This window comes from Nycticebus coucang, chromosome 10 (genome assembly GCF_027406575.1).
Source record: "Nycticebus coucang isolate mNycCou1 chromosome 10, mNycCou1.pri, whole genome shotgun sequence".
In the NCBI taxonomy this organism is placed as follows: Eukaryota; Metazoa; Chordata; class Mammalia; order Primates; family Lorisidae; genus Nycticebus; species Nycticebus coucang.
The window spans coordinates 46,011,767-46,037,439 of NC_069789.1; the positions used below are offsets into that span (position 1 = coordinate 46,011,767).

The 25,673-nt window shown below is 39.9% G+C and overlaps 1 protein-coding gene across 1 annotated transcript in view; it reads left to right on the forward strand.

Moving 5' to 3' along the window:
* The window catches only part of USH2A (usherin), an 868,259-nt gene that overhangs the window by 825,610 nt on the left and 16,976 nt on the right, over nucleotides 1–25,673 (forward strand). Inside the window, exons 65-67 of the mRNA XM_053607912.1 lie at nucleotides 19,057–19,266; nucleotides 21,020–21,258; nucleotides 22,365–22,573. Of these exons, the coding sequence (XP_053463887.1) occupies nucleotides 19,057–19,266; nucleotides 21,020–21,258; nucleotides 22,365–22,573 (658 nt within the window). The remainder of the gene's footprint in view (nucleotides 1–19,056; nucleotides 19,267–21,019; nucleotides 21,259–22,364; nucleotides 22,574–25,673) is intronic.

Below are 25,673 nucleotides of genomic sequence, written 5' to 3' on the forward strand. Positions count from 1 at the left end.
AAAAGGGTCATGATACCCTTAGGGGGAAAAAAATTAAGCAGTAAATGAGAAAGGAAAAAAAATATTCCTGTGCTTTTTTCATTTTCTTAGGTTTTGATCCACATTGTTTTTACTATGTATAGTTTCTGGGTAGAATATTTACATTCATTAATGAAGTGGTTTTTACCATTAAGATTCCTTTTATCAGTGTTGCCTTTGTAGGAAATACTCTTGTTAAAAGATGACTTTGAAAATAACTCATTAATTGTTCCAAAGCAAAATAAAATAGAACAGCAGGCATCTTTAGCCTCTATGCTCAGGAAAGATGCAGAGAGTTGAGACAAGTCTAGAGGAACGCCACGAACCTGTACATGGAGGTGAAGTAAGTTTTGTATGAGGATGGCCTAAAAAATAGGAGTTTGCACATCTCCCAAAGCCAAGAATTCATAATAATATTCTGAAAGTGTTTTGAAATCTATAGAGGACTCCTGTTGGGTTTGTTTTGTTTTGCATCAGGGTCCATTTGCATTCTACTTGTAGTAGCAACCGCTCTGCTGTGGGGGTGGCTGCCCCCACCCTTTACTCCGTCTTGGTGGGAGTGTCAATGTGTCAGGCCGTCTCCTAGCCAATTGGTGGGCACATGAGCCATGCTCAGTCCCTCAGACTTGCCTGGGGCTTGATCTTAAGTGGAGTGACTCAGAATTTTAAAAGGTAGAGGTGAGAAGTTCTGATAAAATATTCCCAAACTCAATCTAAAAGGTTTTCTTTTCCCTGCTATTTCCAAGAACGGTTCTTCCACTGTGCTTTTAATTCCATCTGCTCCCAATCAATTCCCTCTTGCTTATGTCAAAACCAGTTCCTCTTTCTGGCAGCCAAAGGAAGCTTGCTGACTGATGCAAACACTCAGTACCAGGCATGATACCAAGAGAAATTTTCTGAAGGAAGAAACTGAACCTTAAAAAGATTACAACATAAAATAATACAATCACTAAGTTAATAAGTTACCAGGAATGTGGTGACCAAGTCAATGAGGGTAATGACAAGAGGTAACATTTTAAGTAAAAGAATCTGTTTCAGGCCTATGATGTATGGGACAAATTACCCAATCAGGTTAATAAGAATTAAAAATATAAATAGATTCTTGAATGGTTTGGAGAATTACACAGATATAAATCTATAATCTTTTGTTTGCTATTTCAAATATAAAAATTTTTTTAAAACAGTTTTTTTCTTGCTCTGACACAACTCATTTGGCAACAAGACCCAACCAAAACAGACTTGAGATTATTCACAGTATTTATTTATCCCATTTGACGTGAATATTATATGCTTTACTACAGAAATATTATTTTATTACTAGATAGCTAACCAGATTATGCCAGGGATATTTACACAATACATAATATATCCATTTTATTATTTTTCCAAAATACGAAAAGCAAAATTATTTTAAAACATATTAGATCCCTTGGCTCAGTGTCCGTAGCACAATGGTTACGGCGCCGGCCGCATACACAGAGACCAGCAGGTTCGAACCCGGCCCGGGCCGGTAAAACAGCAATAACAACTGCAACGAAAAATAGCCGGGCATTGTGGCAGGCGCCTGTATTCCCAGCTACTTGGAAGGCTGAAGCAAGAGAATCACTTAAGCCCAAGAGTTTGAAGTTGCTGTGAGCTGTGACACACTCTACCAAGGGCAACATAGTGAGACTCTGTCTCAAAAAAAAATAGATCCCAAGGGTTTAAAATAAGAATCGTAGTTTATATCATGAAGGAACAAAATACCTATTGATGCCCCTGGTGGAAACAGAACACTGTCAGAAACAGCCAGAGCCTGTACAGCACCCTTTTCTTGTTCTCCCATTACCTTTATTGAAAAGTGTCAAGTTCCCAAAGACCTTTCTGTCCTCAATTATGTTGTCTCTTTCATGAATAAAAGCACATCTCTGAGAGAGCTGGATGAAATCCGGCATAGAAATTTTGGCCTTGAATTAGGTAAAACTAAATGACCCATAGATAGAAAATACATTTGGTATTGTGTTGTGTTACTGAGTTAAATACTGGTCCCATGCTCTGGAGAAGTCTCATCTCGGTTTTCTAAGGAATAGTAAACTCCAAGTGTGTCTTGTCTCTAGCCAGATTTCTCCCCAGGAGCAAAGGACAACCAGACACCAAGGAGCCCACACTTCAGAGGACAGGCAAGTTAGAACCTCAGGCCTGGCTCCCTTTCCTGTTATTCCCAGCTCTGTACCATGTTTCTTCCCCTCAAATTTGCATTTATTAGCTAATCCTATGTAGTTACGACATAAAGGTACAAACAAATGCAACAGGGGAAACTCTAACATATCAGGCTAAGCCCCAGTCCTTAAGGAAGTGATGTTGGGGTGGTGTGTTTCATTTTTTTAAATTTCAGATTACTCTGAGGGTACAAAGGATTATGTTACATTGATTGCATTTCTTAGGTAAAGCTCAAGTTGTAGTGGAGCCCTCTGTCCGGGGGTGTGCTGGATAACCTTGCATTATGCACCTTACTTACGTGAGAGTTTATCATTCCCCCTACCTCCGCCCTTTTCCCTCCTCCCAGAAAATGATATTTTGAAAAGCACAATGTTAAAATAACTAAACTAAAATACTGGATTTATTTACTAATATGAAATAAATACTAAATCGATATGGACCCTGGGTAATCCTACAGAAATTGTTTAGGAAGTTATGTACTAAAATCATTTGTTTTTCCATAACAAAAGAACATTTTGTGTTATGGATGAATTTGCATTGCTCTCCAGTCCACTCTAGGGCCACGTCATCTTCAAGATGCCTTTGAGAAAACACCTTCATTATCCCTATCTGGCAAAAAATGTGACCCTTACGCAGAGAACCGCGCTTCTGCAGTAATGGTATACACGCAGGGAGTGAGAACAAAGAACTGAGAAAGTTCCCAGAGCTGTGAAACTTTTCCTCAGAAGGGTCATGACCATGTGTACTGGGCAGGTTGCTAAACTCTGCATGTCCCCCAAGGGCGCCAGATGGGGCTTCCCACACCCTCCTACACTGCCCTACATCACTGTGCTCATTTCTGCTTTTGAGTTAAGGCATTGAAGGCCACTGCTAAAATTCAGTTATGTGGGAAGAACAAGCTCCAGTCTAAATCAATTGATTCCATCAGTTAGCCAGTGATGGAAAAGGTCACAGTATGGTGTAAGTGCTGGGTACAAGGGTCAGGAAATCTAGAGAAATAGATGCTTACAGGGAGAGGGAAACCACTCACGCAGAAGACCACAGACCTCGGCAAATGTTATTCACCTTATATTTCCAGCTGGGCAGGTAACTAGCTTATTTGAGAGTGGCAAAATCCATATGATAAAAACACCATATCAAATGCCTTAAAGGTAGTGGCCACAGTGTTTATAATTCAAGCCATGACATAAGAGCATGTTCAAAATACAGGTTCCTGGGGGTGAGGGGTTTACAGAGGGACTCCAGCAATCTGTATTTTCAACAAGCAGCCTGGATGGTCCATAACCCACATTTTTGAGACATACTAACTCAGAGGGTATGACATTGTTGCTATGCTACGTAAGCCCCATTTTCTAGGGGTGATCTCCTAATGCAGAGGTTCTTGGTTTTGACTATACATCAGAATCTCCTGGGAACTTGAGCAGTATTCTGGGTGCCAATGTCCAGGCTTCATTCCCCCTATCGTTCTGACTCCGAGGTGGATTTGGACATCTGCAGTTCAGATCAGCTGATTCTAATGTGCAGCAGAATTGGAATTCACTGTTCTGAGCTCCTTAGAAGTGCCTAGTTTACATGGTGATAACTGATGGCTCACGAGCCTATTGACCTTGGTCTAGCCATGGCTAAAGAAGAGTCTTATTGTTTTGGTATGAAGCTAGGCAGGACGATAGAATATATTATTTGGGAAATTCATGTCTTAACCAAATAATTTGTTTTACTCCCTGATAGATTTTACTATTATTTTTGAATTATCTTCTTTTGTTTTTTAACTTGGGAGGCCTGGTCTTGGGTGGTAAAAGTAACATTCAGTATTATTTAAAACAGGAGAATTTTCTAGTTTAAATCATTTCAGCACAACTTCCAAAATTATGGAATTCTGTAGGATCAAACTCTAAAGGATTAGCTTTACTAAAACCAATAAAATCTGAAATATGAATCAAAAAAGTTTATATTTGGGAAGAATGAACTGGCATCAGAGTGAGTCAGTGCAGAGTCCCATCAGAAAGCAGACATTTTTGTGAATTTCAAATACAATTTCGTTTGCCAAAACTTACTTCTCAGTTCTCAAGCAACTCTGCAAATATGTGTTTCATACGTAAATGAGATGCATCTGTACTAAATGAAATTCTTCCAAGGCAATATTGAGTTCTATCTTCAACCCTTTTAGAGTTGAACTATACTAATGTATACAGTATAAACCTCCAAATTCTTTGTGGGGAACTTCTTAATTGTTCAGCAAGCAAAGTAAGACAGTCGTCTTCCCACAGGCTTGGAGAGGGACCTGGGTGTGAGTCTGCTCCATAAGACAGTTCGGTTTTTAGCTTCTGGGAGTGAGCAGGGGCTAAAGAGTAGCTCTCAGTAATTGTGCCTTCATATTCCTACTCTTCACTTAAGGCAATGACTCACCACGGATTTGCTAGGGCCTGCCGCAGCTCCCTCTTTCACTGAATCATGCTGTCAGTGACTTCATTAGTTTTCCTGAAACTTCCCCACTTTGACGGATTTTTGCAGTCCACACCCACACACACTCAGTGTCTCTGAAGGCTTCTGGTGCCTCGTGACCAGGTGACTGAGAAGCAGCAGGTCAACCATAGAGGGAACCTTGTGACTCACTGGCGTGGGGGGTCTGATCTTAGGGCTCATCCTATGGAGCTCACGCAGAATGACAGTTTGCAGCTTCCTAACAGACCAGCACTGCCCCTGAGCAAGAAAATGGAAGGGAGGGTTATGAAGGAGACCTAGAAGGGGATCCTCACTGTTCCTGCCAAGGGCAGCTGCCTGGAGACTTCAGGAGTGTACTGTGGGGTTCTGCCCTACTCCAGGTCTGCACTGTGCCAAGTTCTCCCCAGAGGATTGTAGGTGGGGAGTTGGAGGGGGCAGGAGAAGAGCCAGCAGCTTCTAGTTCTTCCGTCACTACCTCTGGTCCTTGAGCACATTCACTCCTTTGGCCAGATCCTCATTGTCTTAGTTTGGGCTGTTATAACAGAATATCATGCACTTGGTGGCTTACACAACAAACATTAATTTCTCATAGTTCTGAAAGCTAGAAAGGCCGAGGTCAAGGCAGCTGCAGATTTGGTGTCTGGTTATGGCCCTCTTCCTGGTTTGCAGATAGCCTCCTTTTATCCTCATGGCAGGGAGAGGGAGAGGTATCCTAGCTCCCTCTAGTCTCTTTCTCCTTTATAAGGGCATTAATCCCATTCACGAGGGCTCCACCCTATGCTATCTTATTTCCTCCCAAAGTCCCCATCTCCAAATTACCAGGACATTAATAGGATTAGGCTTCAGCATATGAACTTGTGGGGAGGACACGGTCAATTCATGGCACTCATCTAAAAAGAGAAGATCCCTTAGTTCTATCTAAGTTCTATGGGCAGAGTAGGGCTAAGCTACAACCACACTATTTTCAGAAATGCAAATCCAACTTTACCTTCTCTCGGTTGGCCTTTATAATCTAGGTTTGTAAAACCTAAGTAAATTAATTCTGACCCAAAGCTATTTGATTTTTCTAATAGTATTTAGCTTGAAGTTATGTTGGTGCAAGTGAGTATATGAAATCAGTTTCAGATAATAAATGGTTGTATGGTTATTCATCACTGAAATATATATATATATCGTAGCGTCTCTTATTGAAACTTATTTATTTGCTATTAAGTAAAAAAGTTATAAATATAAACTGTAAATGTAAACAAATAATAAATTTAATTCATTAAGTATACTACCTAGGAGTCCCATTTATGTTTTTGAGAAAACTCACACCATCAATAAGATAACGTGACTATTTCACTGCAAGTAATAGAAGGCCAATACAAAGTAAGTTAAACAGAAGGAAGCTTTTCCTGCTCACCTATCTGGGACAGGGACTGACAAATTCATTGAAATCAAGGAAAAGATATGAATACCCAGCCCTGGAAACCTGGGACGCAGGATTCAATGCTATGGATTCATCCTTCTTTCCCTCCCTCCCTCATATGAACATCTCTGTTTAGCTTCATTCTGCAAAGACTGTCTAGACATCAGAGAATGTTGCTTCCGGCATTCCCAGATTCAAACCTATTTGGTGCCTCATTTTCTTGTCTTTAAAATGTGAATAAGTATAGCACTGAACTCACAGGCTGGCCTTGAGGCTAAATGAGCTAAAATGTGAATGTGCTTTTATTACTAAGAATTGCTTTGGCTACAGGATGTTTCTTTTGGTTCCGTACAAAACGAAGAATTATTTTTTCCAAATCTGGAAAGGATGATGACAGTATGTTAATGGGGATTGCAAGAAATCTGTAGATTGCTTTAGGTAGTATAGACATTTTCACAATGTTGGTTCTTCCATTTGTGAATATCTTCTGCTATTTCTTTTCTTAGGGTTTCATAGTTTTCTTTGTAGAGGTCCTTCCCCTCTTTTGTTAGGTATATTCCTATGGATTTCATTTCTTTGAAGCTACTGTGAAGAGAATTGTATCCTTGATTAGCATCTCAGGTTGGTTATTACTGGGCATGTACAAAGGCTACTGATTTGTGGACATTGATTTTATATCCTGAGACATTGCTGTATTTTTTTATCACTTCCAGGAGTCTTGTGGTTGAGTCTTTGGGGTTCTTTAGGTATAAGATCATATTGTTATCAAAGAGCGAGAGTTTGACCTCCTCTGCTCTCATTTGGATGCCTTTATTTCCTTCCAGACTTTCAGCTATACTGCAAGACCATAGTGATCAAAACAGCATAGTTTGGGCACAAAAATAGAGACATTGACATTTGGAACCGAATAGCAAACTATGAGATGGAACTAACCTCTTGCAGCCACCTGATCTTTGGTAAATCAAATAAGAACATACACTGGGGGACAGAACCCCCATTCAATAAATGGTGCTGGGTGAACTGGATAACCACATGCAAAAGGCTGAAACTGGACTCGCACCTCTCACCACTTACAAAAATGTATTGAAGATGGATAAAAGATTTAAATCTAAGGCATGAAACAATCAAAATTCTTGAAGAAAGTGTAGAGAAAACACTTGAAGATATCGGCCTGGGGAAAGATTTTATGAAGAAGACTTCTGTCACAATTGCAACAGTAACAAAAAAACAAATGGTACTTAACTAAACTGAAAAGCTTCTGTACAGCTAAGGAAACAATAACCAAAGCAAACAGACAACCTTTAGAATGGGGAAAAAAATATTTGCATGAACTAGACAAAAACTTGATAACTAGGATCTATAGAGAGCTCAAATTAATCAACAAAAAAAGACCCAACAATCTCATATGTCACTGAGCAAGAGACATGAATAGAACCTTCTCTAAAGAAGACAGAAGAATGGCTAACAAATATATGAGAAAATGCTTATCAGAGAAATGCAAATCAAAACCTGAGATATTATCTAACCCCAGCGAGAATGACCCACATCATAAAGTCTCAAAGCTGCAGATGCTGGTGTGGATGTTGAGAGAAGGAAACACTTTTACACTGCTGGTGGGGCTGCAAACTAATATTGGAAGGAAGTATGGAGAACCCTCAAAGAACTCAAACTATACTTCTAATTTGATCCTGCAATCCCATTACTGGGCATCTACCCAGAAGAAAATAATCCTTTTATCATAAGGACATTTGCACTAGACTTTTTATCGCAGCTCAATTTACCTTCACTGAAACGTGGCAACAGCCTAAATGCCCACCAACCCAGGAATGGATTAATATGTACACCATGGAACACTATTCAGCCACTAAAAAAGATGGAGATTTTACATCTTTTGTATTATCCTGGATGGAGTTGAAACACATTCTTCTTAGTAAAGCATCACAAGAATGGAGAAGCAAGAATCCAATGTACTCAATTCTAATATGAAGGCAGCAGATGAGCTAATACAAGGGGGGGCTGAGGGATGAGCAAGTGAGAGGGGAGCAGGGGTGGGGTTGGGGTATGGTGTAGGGCACACCTCTTGGGGACAGGAGACAACTATAAGAGGAACTTTATCTAACAATGCAATAAGTATACCCTAATTCTTTGTACCCTCAATGAATCTGAAACAATAAAAAATAATAATAAAATAAAAATTTAAAAATGTGAATGTGCTTAGGAGAATGCCTCATCCACAGAAGCCACTTAAGCAATTTAACAGTAACAGTACTATTATTATTGCCCCACACCTTAGAGCAGAAAGGGAACTCTTCTCTACCAATATTCAGAAGTTAGCCCCGTCGTGCCACCTGCCTGGCTGTGAGCCAAGAAAATAGGGGACTCTGGTTGAGTAGGCCTGGTCACCGGGCCTACTTCCTATAGTCAGGGTTGCGTGGGATATGCCAGTGGGCAGGGGGCGGAATTTCTTTCATCCAGAAATAAGAACTGCCCTGTACACGACATATGCCAGCCATATGAACCCGTCTCCTATACCTATACAATATTTACAGTCCCCATGCCTTCTCACATTGGATGCTCACAGCCGTCCTGCTGTCCAGATGGAGAAACTGAGTTATGATCACATCATTTGTGCAAGGCACTTAATTTCTCATAGCCTTACTTTTCTCCAAAAAAAATGGATGCATTATTAGAACTAAGAAATCTTGTGTGTTTAGTAGGATATCTGCTACACAGTCAGTCCCTGCCCTATTCTCCAGCTCCCCGCTAGTTAAAAGAGGAAGTACTTTCTTCCAAGCCAGAAAAGAGCCAAGTTAAGAGAATTCTTTTGTCAACATCAACGAGTCATTAATAAAATGTTTAGAATGTAAAAGTCTCTAATCAGGAGCACAACTGGCTGTGAAGATGCGATACCCCTTTCAGTAGGCAGTGCGACCTTCCATGTCCTTCCCATCTCTCTTCCCAGGAAAAGAATAGTTTGCCCACATACCCATGACTAAAACTCCTCCCAACTCTGATAGGTCTGATTCGACTTTTCTGTGACTAGCTACTTGCTTCCTCTTGCTTGTTTTCTGTTGCCGTCGCCCTTACCCTGTGCATTTTCTCCATCACATTTAGAGAAAACATACTGAGCATGTTTTCTGTTTGGTTTTGGACTTGAATTTAATTAGGTATTAATCTCACTAACGTATTTCTGACCAGCATGGAGGCTTTTGTTTGGTTAGTTTCTCCCACAAGAACTAAGCTTCCCTCCACCCCCAGCTCCCACAGCTCAAGGTTTTAAATGATTTATCGATATTGTCTGACTCTGGCGGTGTATTTGTTCTAAAACTTTAGGGCCTGAGTGCACAGCTTAGACTGAAGGCCACCGGGACATTTCCACGAATAGAAAACTGAAATCTGCCGCGAGGCCAGGTGCTGAATCATTTTTTGGCATCAGGCCTTTCATTCCCATGGGAGTTCGTTTCTACCCATACGTTTGAGCACCTTCAGGAGCATGCTCTAGTTCTTTTGTTGTTGTTATTCCGTCTACCCTGGTGTCCCTTGGGGTTCTATTGTCGGCAATCTTCGCGGTTCCTTTAAGACACATTTGTCACGTAAAGGTGGGTTGGTTCTCACCTTCGTGCAGATGTAACCCAGATTTATATTTCACTTAAGCTGATATTGATCCTTCTGTCTTCATATTAGAAGCTTGTTTGCTGGAAATAAAATCTAAACACAACAGTATTTTTTTCCAACTGAAAGTAGATGATGTATAATTCCAACCTGCCCTCATGGTCTTTCATAAACAGCTCCTGTTCAGTGGGAGGGACATGAAGATGAAGGCTCCCCAACCTCACCTGAAACTTAGGTCTTCTAAAAACATCCAGAAAAGGATGAGACATGTTTTACTTATTTTCATTTATCCTATAAGTTGAATATTTAATAACCCATCATTATTAAACAACTGCCATGTTCAAAATGTATACCAAGTTACTGGGATTGAGACAGGAGGCTTAAAACCAGGGACTTTACCCATCTGAAACTTAAAGTGCAGTTGATAAGACAAAGAAACATCCGTGAATAATGTGTCCATAAAAATAAAGCTATGAACATAGATGTTTGCTAGATCTGAGTGATAGCAAAACAGACCAGTGAGGAAGAAAGCAGCTCCTTATCTTCACTTCATGGACAGCAACACACCAACTTCTCTTGGCCATTCTACACCCCGGCCAGAAGGTTTTGGGCAGCACAGGAGGCACCTTGACCTTAAACAGCTACTTGACTAAAATCTTTCCATAAAGACATGAGGAGGCACTATTTCTCCTTTCTTCAGTCTCCCACACACAAAATGGCTCTTCCAAATCTCCATCCTTGTGATCAAATATCTCTCTCAGCTTACCCACCGTTACGGGTACCCATATACTACTCAAAATGTTCTTCCCATCTTATTCAGGATTTCAGCAAGAAACAGATGGCACACTCAGAAAAAGGATATTTGAAAAGATTTTAATGAGGATCCTATTTGGGGGAGGTGTGGGAAAAATTAAGAGAATCAATAAGGGATGTGAAAGAGTCCAGGGAGCAGCAATAGCCAGAGAAAGCTATTACCTTCTAGGGCTGCAGGGACAAGAAGCAGGGCAAAAAGAAGGGATGCAGCCGAGTCGAACTGGGGTGCCAAGGACAGGGGGCAGGAGGAACGAAGAGCCTGAACTCTGTCCTCTCTTTGGTCAAAACCAACTGGAAACAAGCTGATGGAGAAGAAATACCAGGGGAGGCAACCTGCAGATGTCAGCCTCTTGGGTTATAAAGCTTGCAGAGACAGGCAGAGAATGGATCTGGAGAAAAGCCACCAGTTCCCCCAAACCTCACACTGGTGCTTCTTCTCACCCAATATGGGATATTGCCTTCCCCAGCAGAATTCTTCCTAGCCTAGAGGATCAGCTACGATTACTGATAAAGCCTAAGTAAATCCGAAGACTTAAGTAGGATTGCACTTAAGTACTTGAACCAATGGTACATTACCATTAAATTCTAAGTAAATGTCTTGGGATATATGAAGCAATCAAATCTACAGGCAGAAACCAAAACATTAACACATTTAAGTAAATCAGATACCTTCAATTGAAATTTTTTAAGAAGATGGTTGAAACTTCTCTCACTAATTAATTGATTTATTTATCTGTTGATGGATGTGATCATTACTAAGATGCCTATAAGCATCTAGAAATCCGTAAGTTCTCTCCTTGATGCCTATAGACATGTTTGTATTGGCCAGAAATAAAGTCCCTTTTCTTTGACAAATCCATTTTCTTTTGCTCATGCTTGGGTAGCTTTTATGAGGAATTTTAATTAATAATAAGGCAAAATAGAGAATGCCATCCATTGAACAAATTTCAATGTAGGAGCAATATTTCTGAAAAGAAAGACTTTTATTTAATCTAACCCTGAAAGTTCTAGAGCAGTGATTTTCAAGTAGTGCACTGTGAAAATTTTTCAAGATCATTAATTAAATTATTTTTGAAAGAAATTCAAAGCACAGTAAGTGTATTTTTTTTTTACACTTTTTTTGATCAACATAATTTAAGTGTGGCATGGAAGTTTAACTATAGGTTCAAGTGTTCCATGAGGCAAAAAAGGCAGAAAAACACTGCTGTAAAGAAATATCTGGTAGAAAGATACACAGAAAGATGTGCGCTAATATCAGAATAATGAGTGTAGAAGGTTTTTGAATCTTTGATTGATCTGCAACAACAGGAATACAGAAGTGAGTCACAGAATTGCTATCTCGCCCCACTAGCTCACCCAAACCGTCAAGTCACTCTCCTGTATTTTCACACTAATAATATAATAATAATCACAATGATTTATTTAGAGCTTTCTGTGTGCTAAGGAATATGCTCTTATAAGAACTTCATGCGTAATAACAAAATCTCATAATTCTTTGACATAAATGTTATTACTAACACCATTTTGTAAGTAAGAAAACTGAAACATTAAAAAATTAGGTAATGTGCCCAAGAACGCAGAGTTGAAGCACTCAAATGTGAACCTTGGGATGGAGATTTCAAAGACTAGATTCTTGAATTCTACCCCATGGTTGCCTCCAAATTGCATTTGTATATAGTTCTGGGGCTTTAAATCCTTGATGAAATAATTATTAAATATATTTACGTTATAATGTATTTATCTGTCACCCCATCCCACAGAAATTCATAGAAACATAATTTCACGGAATCCTCAGAATGGTCCTGGGAGGTCCTGTTATTTCTTCTGCATAGTCAGGGACTGAATGATATGGCAAGTTAGCCAGGCATGGTGGCATGCACCTATCATCCTCGCTAGTCAGGAGGCTGAGGCAGGAAGATCTCTGGATCACACCACTGCACTCTAGCCCAGGCAACAGAGCAAGACCTCATCTCAAAAAAAAAAAAAAAAATCTCCAGTGTCTGGCACCTACAAGTGACTCAGTCAGTATCTGTTGAATTTTTGGATGATCATCATTCTTAGTTTATTATCATTCCTAGAATTGTTAATCATAATTGGTGATTGTGACCTTGGTTTCCTCCTGCAACTTTAGGTGGGGAAAGATTTATTTGCCATATACACTCGTAAACTCAGGTACAAGCAAAATGTTGTTTTATTGAGCAAAATGGAATTTTAGCACAAAATGGTTTGAACAGCATGGAAAGCATGTGAGTAGTACTTGCCTCTGTGTAATATACAATATTGCTCAAAGTTTGGCAATGGCAGCAGGAGAGAAGGCCACCACATCTGTCATGATTTCCACCTTCTCACTTTGGGGCTGCCCTCCACAGGTAAAGCCAGTCCAGGCAGGGCTCTACGAAGGCCCACGGCAGCAACTCAAGCACTGGGAATGTGTGTCTAGACCTTTCATCAATGGCCTTATATAGAAAGGTATAAATGGTTGGGACTTTTATATCACATATTGGTATTGGAAGATAGGCCTTCCAGCTTAACCAAGTTGCATAAACTTCTCCATTCCTCAGCTTCCTCACGTGTAAAGTGGGGATAATGACAACAACCATATAGCATTGTCTGGAGGATGAAATAAATTAGTTCTTATCTTCTACTCACAAAAGTAGAAGCTCAATAAACCTAATGACTATTTTTGTGTGGCCTCCAAGAAAGCCAGAGGGAGCTGGGCTCCATTTCCTCTCAGATTCAGCAGACGTAAATGATAAAAAGTAACAAGTGATTGACTCCAAATGTTTATTAGTATGACTATTATTAAAAGTGAATTAAGGCAATTTTAGTATTTCTCACTAACATTTAGGCCACCTTTCCCTTCTCAGATGTCAGAAGAGAGCCATCTTCATATTTACGGGGTGACTCCAAAGGGCAAGGCAGTGTGCTAAGCAATAGTGACAGAAGACACCCATTTCTAGCAAAGGAAATGCCTTGTAATTTCTTCAATAGCTTCACATCTCTGAATTTCAAAAGTGCCAGTCGAAGGGAAGACAACGTCCTACTGTACCCTTCTTCCCCTGGGTCCTAGAATTCAATTAAAATCATGTTACATCTTGCCTGATCCAAAGTGTTGTAGATGAAAGGACCCAGGCACTGTGACCATAATGCATCCAGCAAAGTACCAATGCAGAAAAACATTCATTTGATGATGAAAGAAAATCAGATGGGTAGATAGTTAAGTAGATAACTGCACAGAGCTTTTTAGCAAGTTATTCCTTTATGACCAGAGCCCGTAGGGCTGCTTGTGCAATAAAATAATCTTGTTATCATGTAATTCCAAATGTACTGCCTTCTTGTTTTAGCCACGAGTCTCTTTAACCACAGTTCTGGCAAAGCTTATCTTGGCATATTGCTATATGAACATGTTCAAAACCTATAACAAGCTGCCCTGTACGAAGGCATTAGCGTGAGCATCGTGGGAAAATATACTCCCAGGTTGTAGATGAATTGATATGATATCCTTGATTGTATCTTTTTATTTATGAGGCATAATTTTATGAGCACCGGAGAGCAAATTGCAATGAGTGATGACTAACTGCAGCCAAAGTCATAAATCAGGGGCCGTGAAAGAAGGAATGATTTGGATCGAATCTATTGAATTAGCTGTTGGCCTTAGCCAATACGGGTATTGGAAGGACCTTTTTAATATCTATGTGTCCCTCTCATGGGAATGTGATAACAATCTCATTACATGCCTCTAGGAAACAAATAATTTAACTATTTGCCTGTTGACATGCAACCTGTTTACTCATTAATTACCGGCATGGCTACTCACGTTGGATTTTTGCTTATTTCTCATGTGAATTGTCGCAAAAATATGTTCACATGCTCCTGTTTTTATAAGCAACGATGTTGTCTCTTAAGTGCTGCTGGATAGAAATTTGTCCTCAGGATTGCTGCAATGCTTTTTACAATTTCTGTACCTGGTTCTACAAATAGCCCTTTATGTTTCTCAAACTCAGTTGAGGACAAGAATCGCTTAGAAATGTGTTGAAAGGGCAAGTTCCAAAGTCCTCACCAGAAAATCTGATGCAGGGACCCAAAATGAGTTTGATGATCCTGGCTAAGGGACACATGTTGACAAAGACTCCTTTTAAACAAGATTTTTAAGAGGCAATGTTCAAGAAGGGACAATTGATTAAATTCATTGTTTTCACAGCAAGGTACTTATGGCAGTTTAGTGGCAGATGTTGACACTTCATGTAATTAAAACTTTTTAAGGCAAAATACAGTAATTAGTCCTTTGGGGGAGAAGGAGTAAATAAAAGAACAATTTTTGTTTTTCATGGACAACAAGCAAGAAGACAGGAATAGTCACTAGTTGGATTCGAAAATATATTACATTGAAAACAAATCATATTGAAAACTGACATGTTAATCTACCATTTTGCTAGTGAGTTACAGAATTTGTGGTAAAACAATGTTAGTTATTTTTTTTTTTTTTTTTTTTTTTTGTAGAGACAGAGTCTCACTTTATGGCCCTTGGTAGAGTGCCGTGGCCTCACACAGCTCAATGTTAGTTATTTTATGCTCATTAACACCAGTTTACCTATGTTTTCTATATCCTTTTACACTGCAATTCTTTTCGTGGTTACAAAAGAAATCTTAAAGAAGAAAACAAATGAGCTTGGTCAGGCCCACCTTGTTCTCCTTTTTAGCAGCTTTTCACTGAAAGCCCCTAACTCTTACAGCCATAACGACGTGTGCATTCACTCACACACCCGCACAGTGCACACCCCCCAGTGAAAGCGTTCCAGTGGCAATTTCCATCATCTTTCTTTTTTTACTATAAAATAATAAATATGTTAAATCTAGATGCTATAGGTATAAAGATATTTATAAATTAAAGCTTGAGAGTTCTTTGTTTTTTCTCTTGGCCATGGAATTCATGAGTTTTACTTCTTTTTCTTCCCCTAATGACCCACTCTTTCTATGAGCACCCCCACACTATGTTTGTGTATCCAGTGGTTATTGGAGGGGACTCTCGGGATACAAACCCTTGGCTTGGTAGGAAGGTGATGGGCAGATCAGATAGATAGATAGATAGATAGATAGATAGATAGATAGATAGATGGATAGATAGAGCAATATAGTAGGCAACTTTGTATCTGTTCACAAATTCTTCCATTTTTTTGATTTTTATATGCTTTCATTAAAACAAAAAGATCAGAACATATTGCTCCAAATTTCCCTTGCAAGCTCTCTGCTGCTTCTTCCTTTAACTTATAAAGATGGATCCAAATCTTGGGGCATTGTTTCTCAGTAGAAATAACAAGCACAAACTATTAGTGTGTGTGTGTGTGTGTGTGTGTGTGTGTGTGTGTGTGTGTGTGTAAAGACAGAGTCTCACTCTGGTGCCCTGAGTAGAGTACAGTGGCATCATAGCTCACAGCAACCTCAAACTCTTGGGCTCAAGTATCCTCTTGACTCAGTTTTTCTATTTTTAGTAGAGATGGGGTCTCGCTGTTGCTCAGGCTGGTCTCAAACTCCTGAGCTCAAGTGATCCACCCCACGTCGGCCTCCCAGAGAGCTAGGATTATAGGCGTGAGCCACAGTGCCCGGCCAAACTATTAGTATTTTTACCCTGAACCCTGAACCATGCTTCAGTTCTTTTATATCTCACTTCGCTGGACATGGACAAAAGTCCACATTCATATTTTGGGTAAAGGATCTTTTTTTAACCTTAACACAGACAAACACAGGGAGGCAGAGACAAAAGCAAGGCTCTTATTCACAGGGTCTGTTTTCCTTTGCTTCTAGCAGTTAGGTGTAACAGAGACCCTGCCTTGCCATACAAGTTTTGTGAAATTCATAATGCTTCATTATCTCAACCAGCTTTCTCTTCATTCTGCCTGTTTTCATTTTCATAGCAGCTCATGTAAATGGGCTGATCCTGCTTTGCATAAGCGTGTTGATTTATATGAATGCTATTTTGATCTCAAATTGATTGAATACTAAAAAGAAAGTCTAAGAAAAAGAATCATGTATTATAAAGGACTCCTGTCAAAGACAAAAGATCCTATCTATGTACCCAGTTAGATGGAAATTTTGTATTGTGTAGTTTTTAGAACACAGTATTTCCAGAGAAATAGGTAAAGAAATATAGCAAAACACTAACATTAAGGCCCAAGTGTTTTAAAATACTATGGATTAAATCACATTTTGGAAACAGGAGTCTCCCTAATAAAAGCTCACGTAACACTGAAGGGCTGGAGATTCGGTGCTGTCTACAATACCACCATTAAGAAGTCTTAAGAGTATTTATGATTCTATATCTACATTGAAAATGAAAGAAAAGTTAATGTTCACAATCCACAGCCAGAACTGTGCTGAGCACTTTCTATGAATTACACTTTTGTATGTTATTTCCTTTTGATACCACAGGCCTGCACTACTGCTATCTCCTGTTGGTGCTCAGTAATTAATTGGCAACTTGCTGGATTTTTCTTTTATTATACTTGGTGGCATTTGCTCCTAATTTTCTTCCTCATCCATTGTAACCCCAATTAAAATCCTGCATGCCTTTAAATTATCAACCAAAGCCCTACTCTTGGCAAAAAAAAAAAAAGAAAAAAGAAAAGAAAAGAAAAGTTGATATCAATATTTGCACTTTATTTTGCATCCCTTTCCCCCAAATACTGACTTTTCAAATCTTGCAGTTAAAAATGCTGTTCTTCAGCCAGGCACCCCTCCTCATCAACCCTGTCATCTGACCTCTTCGTCAATAACCTCCTTCCCTAACCTCTCTACCCTCCCTACCCTGAAGACAGGTCTTGGCCATTTCAGATGGGAACTACAAGAGTGGCTGCACTTGTATTATACAAATTCTACTAAAACTTGCATGAAGTCTGGCTGTTCCATCGCTAAGGCAGTTTCTGCCTTCTTTCTTCCCCATGCCTATCAAAATCAACCCCCTCACCTGAGACCATTTGCACAAGTCTGTCCATCCTTGCGAGTGAAAGGGACCTCACCTCATCCAGAATTGGAGGTATTAGAGTGTTCACACATCATTTAATGTACGTGATCCTGAGTACTATGTTTATGCCTCTAGGTGACAGACAGAATCAAAACCACTGTCTATTGGAAAGAGGCCTGCAGAACAGCTTCCTAGTTACAGCTCCTCTAACTTCTGTTACCTTGAACAAGATGGTGAAATTTCCTGAGCCTTAAGTTCCTCCCTTTTAAAAAAGGGCTTATCATACCTTCTCCATTCAGCTTACAAGGCTGCCAGTGTAAGGAATAAGTAAGCTAACATCAGTGAAAGTGCTTTATAAAAAGGTAGAGTTTGTACAAGTGTGAACGATTATTATGCAAATGATGAGAGGACAAATCTGAGCTTAAAAAGAGCAGGTTTGTCTATGTCGGTAGGTTAGTTGTCTCTTTTAAAAATGAGGCTCCTGGCAATCCTATCAGCAAGGGGCTAGAGATTTGCATTTGACAGCAACCCAAAAACAATTCAACATGAGAAATTTTACTTTTACAAAGGAATCTGCCAAAAATAAAAATAAAAAAGTATGGAAACACTGATAAGAGTTGGCCTAACTACTAAAAATCTCTCTAAAGTTTTCTGTCCTGGAGACATTATTAAGGTAAAAGCAAAACAAACAAAAACTAAACTCTCACTAAACTCTCATGACAAAGTATTTTCTGACAGTATCTCATATTTTGAACATTCTGCATTGTTTCTTAATACTGCATACCTGAGATGTACTTTGAATCAAACGAGATTTCCAGACACGTCTTTAAAAGCGTAGGGGTAAATTTTTTTAAATATAGGTGTAGAAGACATTCAATAAGAAAAAAATTCCCTGGAGTTGGACTTTCCCGTGAAAGCTTACTAAGGGAATACTCCTATGCCGAAACAGGCAGACAGTCTTCTTGTATTGCCGTTTAGATCTATCATTCTGATTGATCACTGGGTAGTTGGCTGTTATTGGGCCTAATTTAACCCTATACACTCACACATCCATCTACTCTGTCTATTGTACCTGACACTCTACAAATTACTTACTCATGCAAATGATGACCTAAGGCAACCTTTTAGGATATTCGTGTTTAATTATACAAATGGTTCTTGATAAATAAGATTATACATCCTTCCATATGTTTATTCCTTCCTTGATGAAAGGAAATTTAATTTTCATGCAGATTTGGTGGGGATGGTGTTTAAGAACTGCTGAGTTTTATGAAGTCTGCAGGCCCATCCAGTTTGCAGAAGCTGACAAAATCACTCCACTTCCCGCCTTGAGATGAGTGGCATTTTCATTAGGCTTAAATCAACCTCATGGCATTCGGCAATCCTAAACAGCCCGTTTTACATTCACATGATTAAAGAGGCAAAAGGCAAAAAATAGAAATAAATACAAGAGGAAAAGTGTGCTCTCCCTGATGATTATGAAGTTGCAAGATCAAAGTTGATCACCTCTCGTGTTTAGTTGCCTTTTTGCCAGTTTTGTTTTATTTTATTTCAGCCCGATAGTACCTTGCTTTTGATGGGTCTTGTTGATTTCTCTTTGGAGGTCTCGGCAGTGAATTCTGCAGGAAAAGCCCCCAGTAGCTGGACATGGTGTAGAACTGGGCCTGCGCCCCCAGAAGGTCTCAGAGCCCCCACATTTCACGCGGTCTCTTCTACCCGAGCTGTTGTCAACATCAGTGTCCCCGTGAAGCCCAACGGCATCGTCAGTCTCTACAGGCTGTTCTCCAGCAACGCCAGCGGGGCCCAGGCGGTGGTGAGCAGTAGAGCTGAAAATCCATTACTGTGATGCCCTGGATTTTCTTCCTGATCCTTCTTTCTCATCCTTCTCTTCTTGATTGTCCTCTGGTGAACTCAGTACAAAGATCTCGCAGAGAAGAAAAAGAATGCTGTTATAAAACATGTAAACTCTCAAGGAGAGAAAGGCCAAAGGCGATGTTAAAGATGCCACCAATGTAATAAATCTAAGAAGTTATAACAATCAAATTAAATTGGTTTAATTTAATTAGAAAACACAGGTCAAGCAACAGGGTGGTGGTAATGGTAACTGTGAGTGGTATAAATGTTAATAGGAAAAAGACAAAAATAGAGCAAAGAAGATCCTCAGAATCCCCATTTTGATGTGCACAAAAGGTCAGCAACACATTGAAAATGTAGTCTTTGCTCTGGAGAATTCGAGGAAGTTCTAGCTCTTGGGAAGAGAAAGCATAATGGCTCTGTCAGAGCAGCCCTAGGGAGATGGGTGAGATTGTTGGGGAAATCAGCTCCCACACTGTGTGTTTCCCAGGCCACTCGCTAGAAGGGATGTAAAGAATCAGTAGGCCAGTTCCTAAAATGAAGAGACCAAGAGCCTGTGGGATGAGTCTCTTGTCCCTGTGGTCAGCTGTGTCACCTTCATGTTTCTCATGAGTAAGTGGAGATTAGGATTCTTTGTTCACACCAACCTCAAATAGAGATTGCGCAGATCCCAGTATTACATTAAAAGTGATATAGACCAACTTAGAGAACAATTTGGGCAAGTGTAGAGAAATCCTCCAAGGCCAGAGTGCCAGGTACGGAAACGCAATTCGCACGATAGCTAACATACAAGAAAGGCTGAGACTGAATGTTAAAGGAATATTAGCATATTTTCCACAGAGCTTCCTATTCAATAAATATAGATGATGTAAATACAATCAACCCTTGATTATCCATGCTTATAAAACGATAACATTAATAAACTAAAATAATTTATATTTGGAGTGCATTGTATGCATTTTTAAAATAACAGCTCTTCTTAATTATGTGTTACTATGTCAATGTGAAAATTAATTTCTAGTTTCTGAACTCTTCTGGTTCAGAGAGTACTTAATAAAACCACAATAAGGTCAAAAGTTTGCTCCAAATAAACCAAAAAAATTGTAATTCTACAAAGATGATTGAGAGAAGGCTATGATAAAAATAAAACCCAACTCCCTGAGAAAAAGAGATGGACTTCCAAAAGTTTTTAAAATATACATGTACCTGACTCAAAACATCAATCTGAGGGGATTTTTGATCCAGAAATTAAATGCGAGTAACCTACGGAAGAGTATGGACATTGGTGATGTTGACTGAAAATATAACTTGAGTATAGATTTTTGTTTTTGAAAAGGCATCTTCTAAGCATCACAGAATTTGACTGATTCTGTGTGGCCTGTGCCATCTTCTGATATCTTTCCATGATAGTGGATATAAATGCTATTATGCCTAGTGATTTCTATTGGAGCTCAAACTTCACTTTACCTGTCCATTCCCATGTTAGCTTTTCTTTTAACTGTTATGATATTTCAAATATCTTTCAACTATTCAAGTCGTGCTCTCTAATCAGATTGGCGATTTTTTGAGGATAAACGCTATACTGAAGGCCATGCTGCATCTCCCGAAATGCCTAGCGTGGTGCTCAGTACATATGCGGTGGAATTCTTGATAGCATTTACCAGTTGTCTTTGATCTCTGACACTGCCTCATCTAATCTTCCTCCTCTCCAGCTGTCTGAAGGCATGGCCACCCAGCAGACTCTTCATGGCTTGCAGCCCTTCACCACCTACTCCATTGGGGTTGAGGCCTGCACCTGCTTCAACTGTTGCAGCAAGGGACCTACAGCTGAGCTGAGAACTCATCCGGCTCCACCCTCAGGACTGTCCTTACCGCAGATTCAGACACTGTCCTCAAGGATGGCCTCCTTCCAGTGGACTCCTGCCCTGTTCCCCAATGGTGTTATTCAAAGGTATTGGCTTAGTCAGAAGGATGAACAAACTAAAACAAGGCTTGCATACAGACATATAGCTACCCAGCTCTGCCCAAGAAGGACTTGCTTACTGTATATAGATAGCAAAAGAGGCAAATACATCGATTTGAGTGGTAATGCTTCCAACAATGTACTTAAATCATAAAGTCAGGTAATGATAGAAAGTTAAACAACAGAATCATTGTTGCATAAAAAAGGCAAGGCAATGACTTTGTGTTCATTGAAAGAATACGCTCCTCCTCACGGATCTCTAGAATCATTCATTCTTTAGGCCTTGGCTGGAACATAAGATTCTCATGACTAGGCTGGGCACAGTGGTTTACCCCTATAATTCTGGCACTCTGGGAGGCCAAGGCTGGTGGATTGCCTGAGTTCAGGAATTCCAAACTAGGCTGAGCAAGAGGAAGACCCCATCTCTACTAAACATACACACACACACACTATCTGGGTGTAGCTCATGCTTGAAGTCCCAACTACTTGAGAGGCTGAGGTAAGAGGATTGCTCAAACTCAAAAGTTTGAGGTTGCTATGAGCTGTGATGCCATGGCACTCTACCCAGGGTGACAGAGTAAGACTCTGTCCAAAAAAAAAAAAAAAGAAAGAAAAGAAAAGAAAGTTGGGGCTAACTCAAAATTGCCCTAAACATAAATAATTATGTTTAAGTTAGTTCACATAATTTAAAATGTTGTGACGAGCCACTCACTATTGCAAAGTACAAAGAAGTTACTTTACTCAAAATCATCTTGAGGAAAAGACATTGTCTTTATTCTAAACAGAGAAGAACAATTTATCACTCTCCTCTTCAAAAAGAGAAATATCTTCTCTCTGCCAACAAGGATTACTAGTTGCTGAGTAAACAATGAGATGGTGACTTTTCTTATCATTTCTCTCATTACACCTGCTGCTCATTTCCAATAGTGTCAAATAAAGAGTTTCTGAGAGCAGTTCCCTGCAAATGGAAATTTGAAAGACCTTATAATTCGATGGAAACAAAATGTCTCCTCACAAAATAGAACCAGTTTTTAAGAGAGAGTTAAGTGAATCCCATTGCACATCTTCATTGCACGTACGCATTGTCATTTTAGATACGAGCTCCAACTCCAGCTGGCTTGTTCTCCTGATTCAGCCCTGCCCTGTACTCCCAGCCAAACAGAGACAAAGTACACGGGGCCAGGGCAGACGGCCAGCCTAGGGGGACTCCAGCCTTACACCACCTACCAGCTGAGAGTGGTGGCGCACAACAAGGCGGGCAGCGCAGCTTCCGAATGGGTCCGCTTCACCACCCAACGGGAACGTGAGTACAGGAGGCTGCTACAGGAGGAGTTGGGAATGCCTGGTGCTGAAAAAACTAGGGGAAACACTTGTTTAAAAAGGATTGAGTGAGTGTTCAGTTACACTGAATGCTACTGAAACATCAATGAAGATGACTATTGGAGAAAAATGCCTACTGGATTTAATAATATGTCAAGGTCCAATTTAGGAAGATTTTTCACGTAGTAGTGGAGTAAAAATCAATTTTGAGGACGTTAACAATGAATAGGAAGAAAGAAAATAGGCCACTTCAAAAAGAAGTTTTGGCACTGCTTTTCTTTTTCAAATTATGTGGCGTAATCCCTAGTATTTCCAGAAAACATTGAGATGTGGTTCTATTAGGAAAAGCCAAACAGCAACTGAGCACAGGAAAGGGCAATCAATTAATGCATTGGGGTTCCTTACATATGTATAAAATACAGTCTTGCTTTGCTCAGCGATAGGGATACCTTCTCAGAAATGTGTCATTAGGCAATTGTCTTGCGAGCATTCTAGGATGCACTCAGGCAAACCTAGAAGGCATAGCTGACTACACTTCTATAGCTCCTAAGCTGCACACCTGGGCAGCACGTCATTCTAGTAAATATTGTGGGCAACTCTAACATGATGGCAAGTATTTGTGTTTTTAAATGCACCTAGATGTAGAAAAGTTACAGTAAAAATACAATGGAGAAAAATAAAAGGTGGAACACCAATACAGGGTAGCGTCTATACAATCCTATGGGACCACAGTTGCATATGGGGTTTTGTTGACCAAAATGTTGTTATGAGGTACACAACTATAACATTTCTTCTGATTGTATAATGTATATACTTCTATTATTTTAAAATGGCAAACACAAAAAGTATTAAGAATAAAATAAGAATTTATCAGAACCAGCTATCCATAATTTCTGAGGCCCAGTGGAAAATGGAAATATGGAACACTTTTTTCAAAAATTGTTAAGAACTTTAAGGCAACAACAGCAGAGCATCAGACTATGCCCAAGACTCTTCTACGAGAAGCTTGTGCCGGTGCACACCTCACGTGCCCAGAAAGCCAGTCCTGCTTACAATCCCCCCAGAGGCAACTGCATCTTTTATTTTGGCATAATCAGTTACTTTAACCTCCTTTCAATGCATAATTTTTACTATATGGCCGAGATCATATTACAATTTAAACTTCATGCTCTGAGTTTTATACTTGACCCTGTATTATTTGCATTTCCCATGACATTAAAGAAAACTCTGTAGCCATTAGTCACTAAATTTCGTGACTATGTACTATTCCATATATACATTGGTTTGGTTAGGCATTTTAGTGTTTTTGGTATTTCCCTTCAATCAATGTGATGAGAAAACTTATGAACGAATCTTTGTTTGAATGTCTGATTATCTTCTTAAATTAAATCTTGACAAATAGAATTTACTGCATCAAATATTTTAATTTATTAAGGCCTTAAGTACTTATTTTTCATGTTTGCTTGCCAGAAAGATTGTATCAGGCCAGGCACGGTGCTCATGCCTGTAATCCTAGCACTCTGGTAGGACGAGGCAGGTGGATGGCTTGATCTCAGGAGTTCCAGACCAAGCTGAGCAAAAGTTGAGACCCTGTCTTTACTAAAAACAGATGGAGCATTGTGGTGGGCACCTATAGTCCCAGCTAGCTACTCCAGAGGCTAATACAAGAAGATCAATTGAACCCAGGAGTTTGAGGGTGCTGTGAGCTAAGGTGATGCCACGGCACTCTACACAGGGTGACAGAGTGGGACTCAGTCTCCCCACCAAAAAAAAGGAAAGATGACATCAGATTATGTTCTCACCTAAAATACTCTATCTGGTATTGAGTATGATACTAATTTTAAAAGTAAGAATTCTGTGTTGCTTAAATTACCAACATCTCACACAAGGACCTTAATGCAGTGGTTCTCAACCTTCCTAATGCCACAATGTATTTTCATTGTTACAAAGGGGTCACGACCCACAGGTTGAGAACCGCTGCCTTAATGTGTCTTAAGCAAAAACACAGCAGGATGTTAGTATTAGGTCACATTTAGAGAGGACTTCCTGTTACTGGCACTGCATAAACATTTTACAAATAATCTTATAATAAACTTATAAAATAGGTCCCCTTGTTGTCCAAATGTACAGATGAGAAAACTGAGGCAGGACTATGAACTATGCACTGTAATTCCAGGATATCATCCAGTCACATAGATTTTGATCTGAACTGAGGCTCCTAGAGGCAGATAATGACTTGAAGAGTCAATGACTCCATGAGGTGGTTGTCAACTAAGGCCAGTTCCATGTCCAGTAAGTACAGTTAATACTCAGAAGTCCTGGTCACTCCCTTAGCGCCACCCTCAGTACTACTATGTTCTCTGGTCGATTAACTTCCTACTCTCTGTAGTCAAGATTCCTTTCTTTGTTTCTTTCTTTCCTTTTTTTTTTTTGAGACTGAGTCTTACTCGCTCATCCTGGGTAGAGTACCATGGCATCATAGCTCACAGTAACCTCAAACTCTTGTGCTCAAATAATCCTCTTGCCTCAGCCTCACAAGTAGCTGTGACTACAGGTATGCATCATTACTCCAGGCTAGTTTTTCTGTTTCTTTTTTATTTGTTTGTTTGTGTTTTAGTAAAGATGAGGCATCACTCTTATGCTGGTCTCAGACTCCTGGGCTCAGGAGCTCCACCGGCCTTGGCCTCCCAGAGTGCTGGGATTACAGGTACCAGACACCGTTCCTGGCCAGTAATCAAGATTACAAAACTTCTCCACCCTCCTCGAACTTCTCCCCATAAGCCTACAACTGACCCACCCACCTCCCTTTATCCTCTGTCTCCTCCTTGCTTTGTTAATTCACCAGGGAAAAAGCAGGTCAGTCAGTAATTTGCTCCTTCCCATGGCAGACAGGCAGCCTACCACATGCTCACCGTCTCTATCAGCAACACGGAAGGGCTGGTTCTGCTTCTGTCTGAAACAAACCTGCCTGCCATGCTGTCACTGTCATCCCTTCTCCACAGATCAGATCATCCCTTTTCTGTCCTTGATCTTCAGTGTATCACACTTAAATTCAAAAGCTACTTTCATCTCTGTTGTTAAAA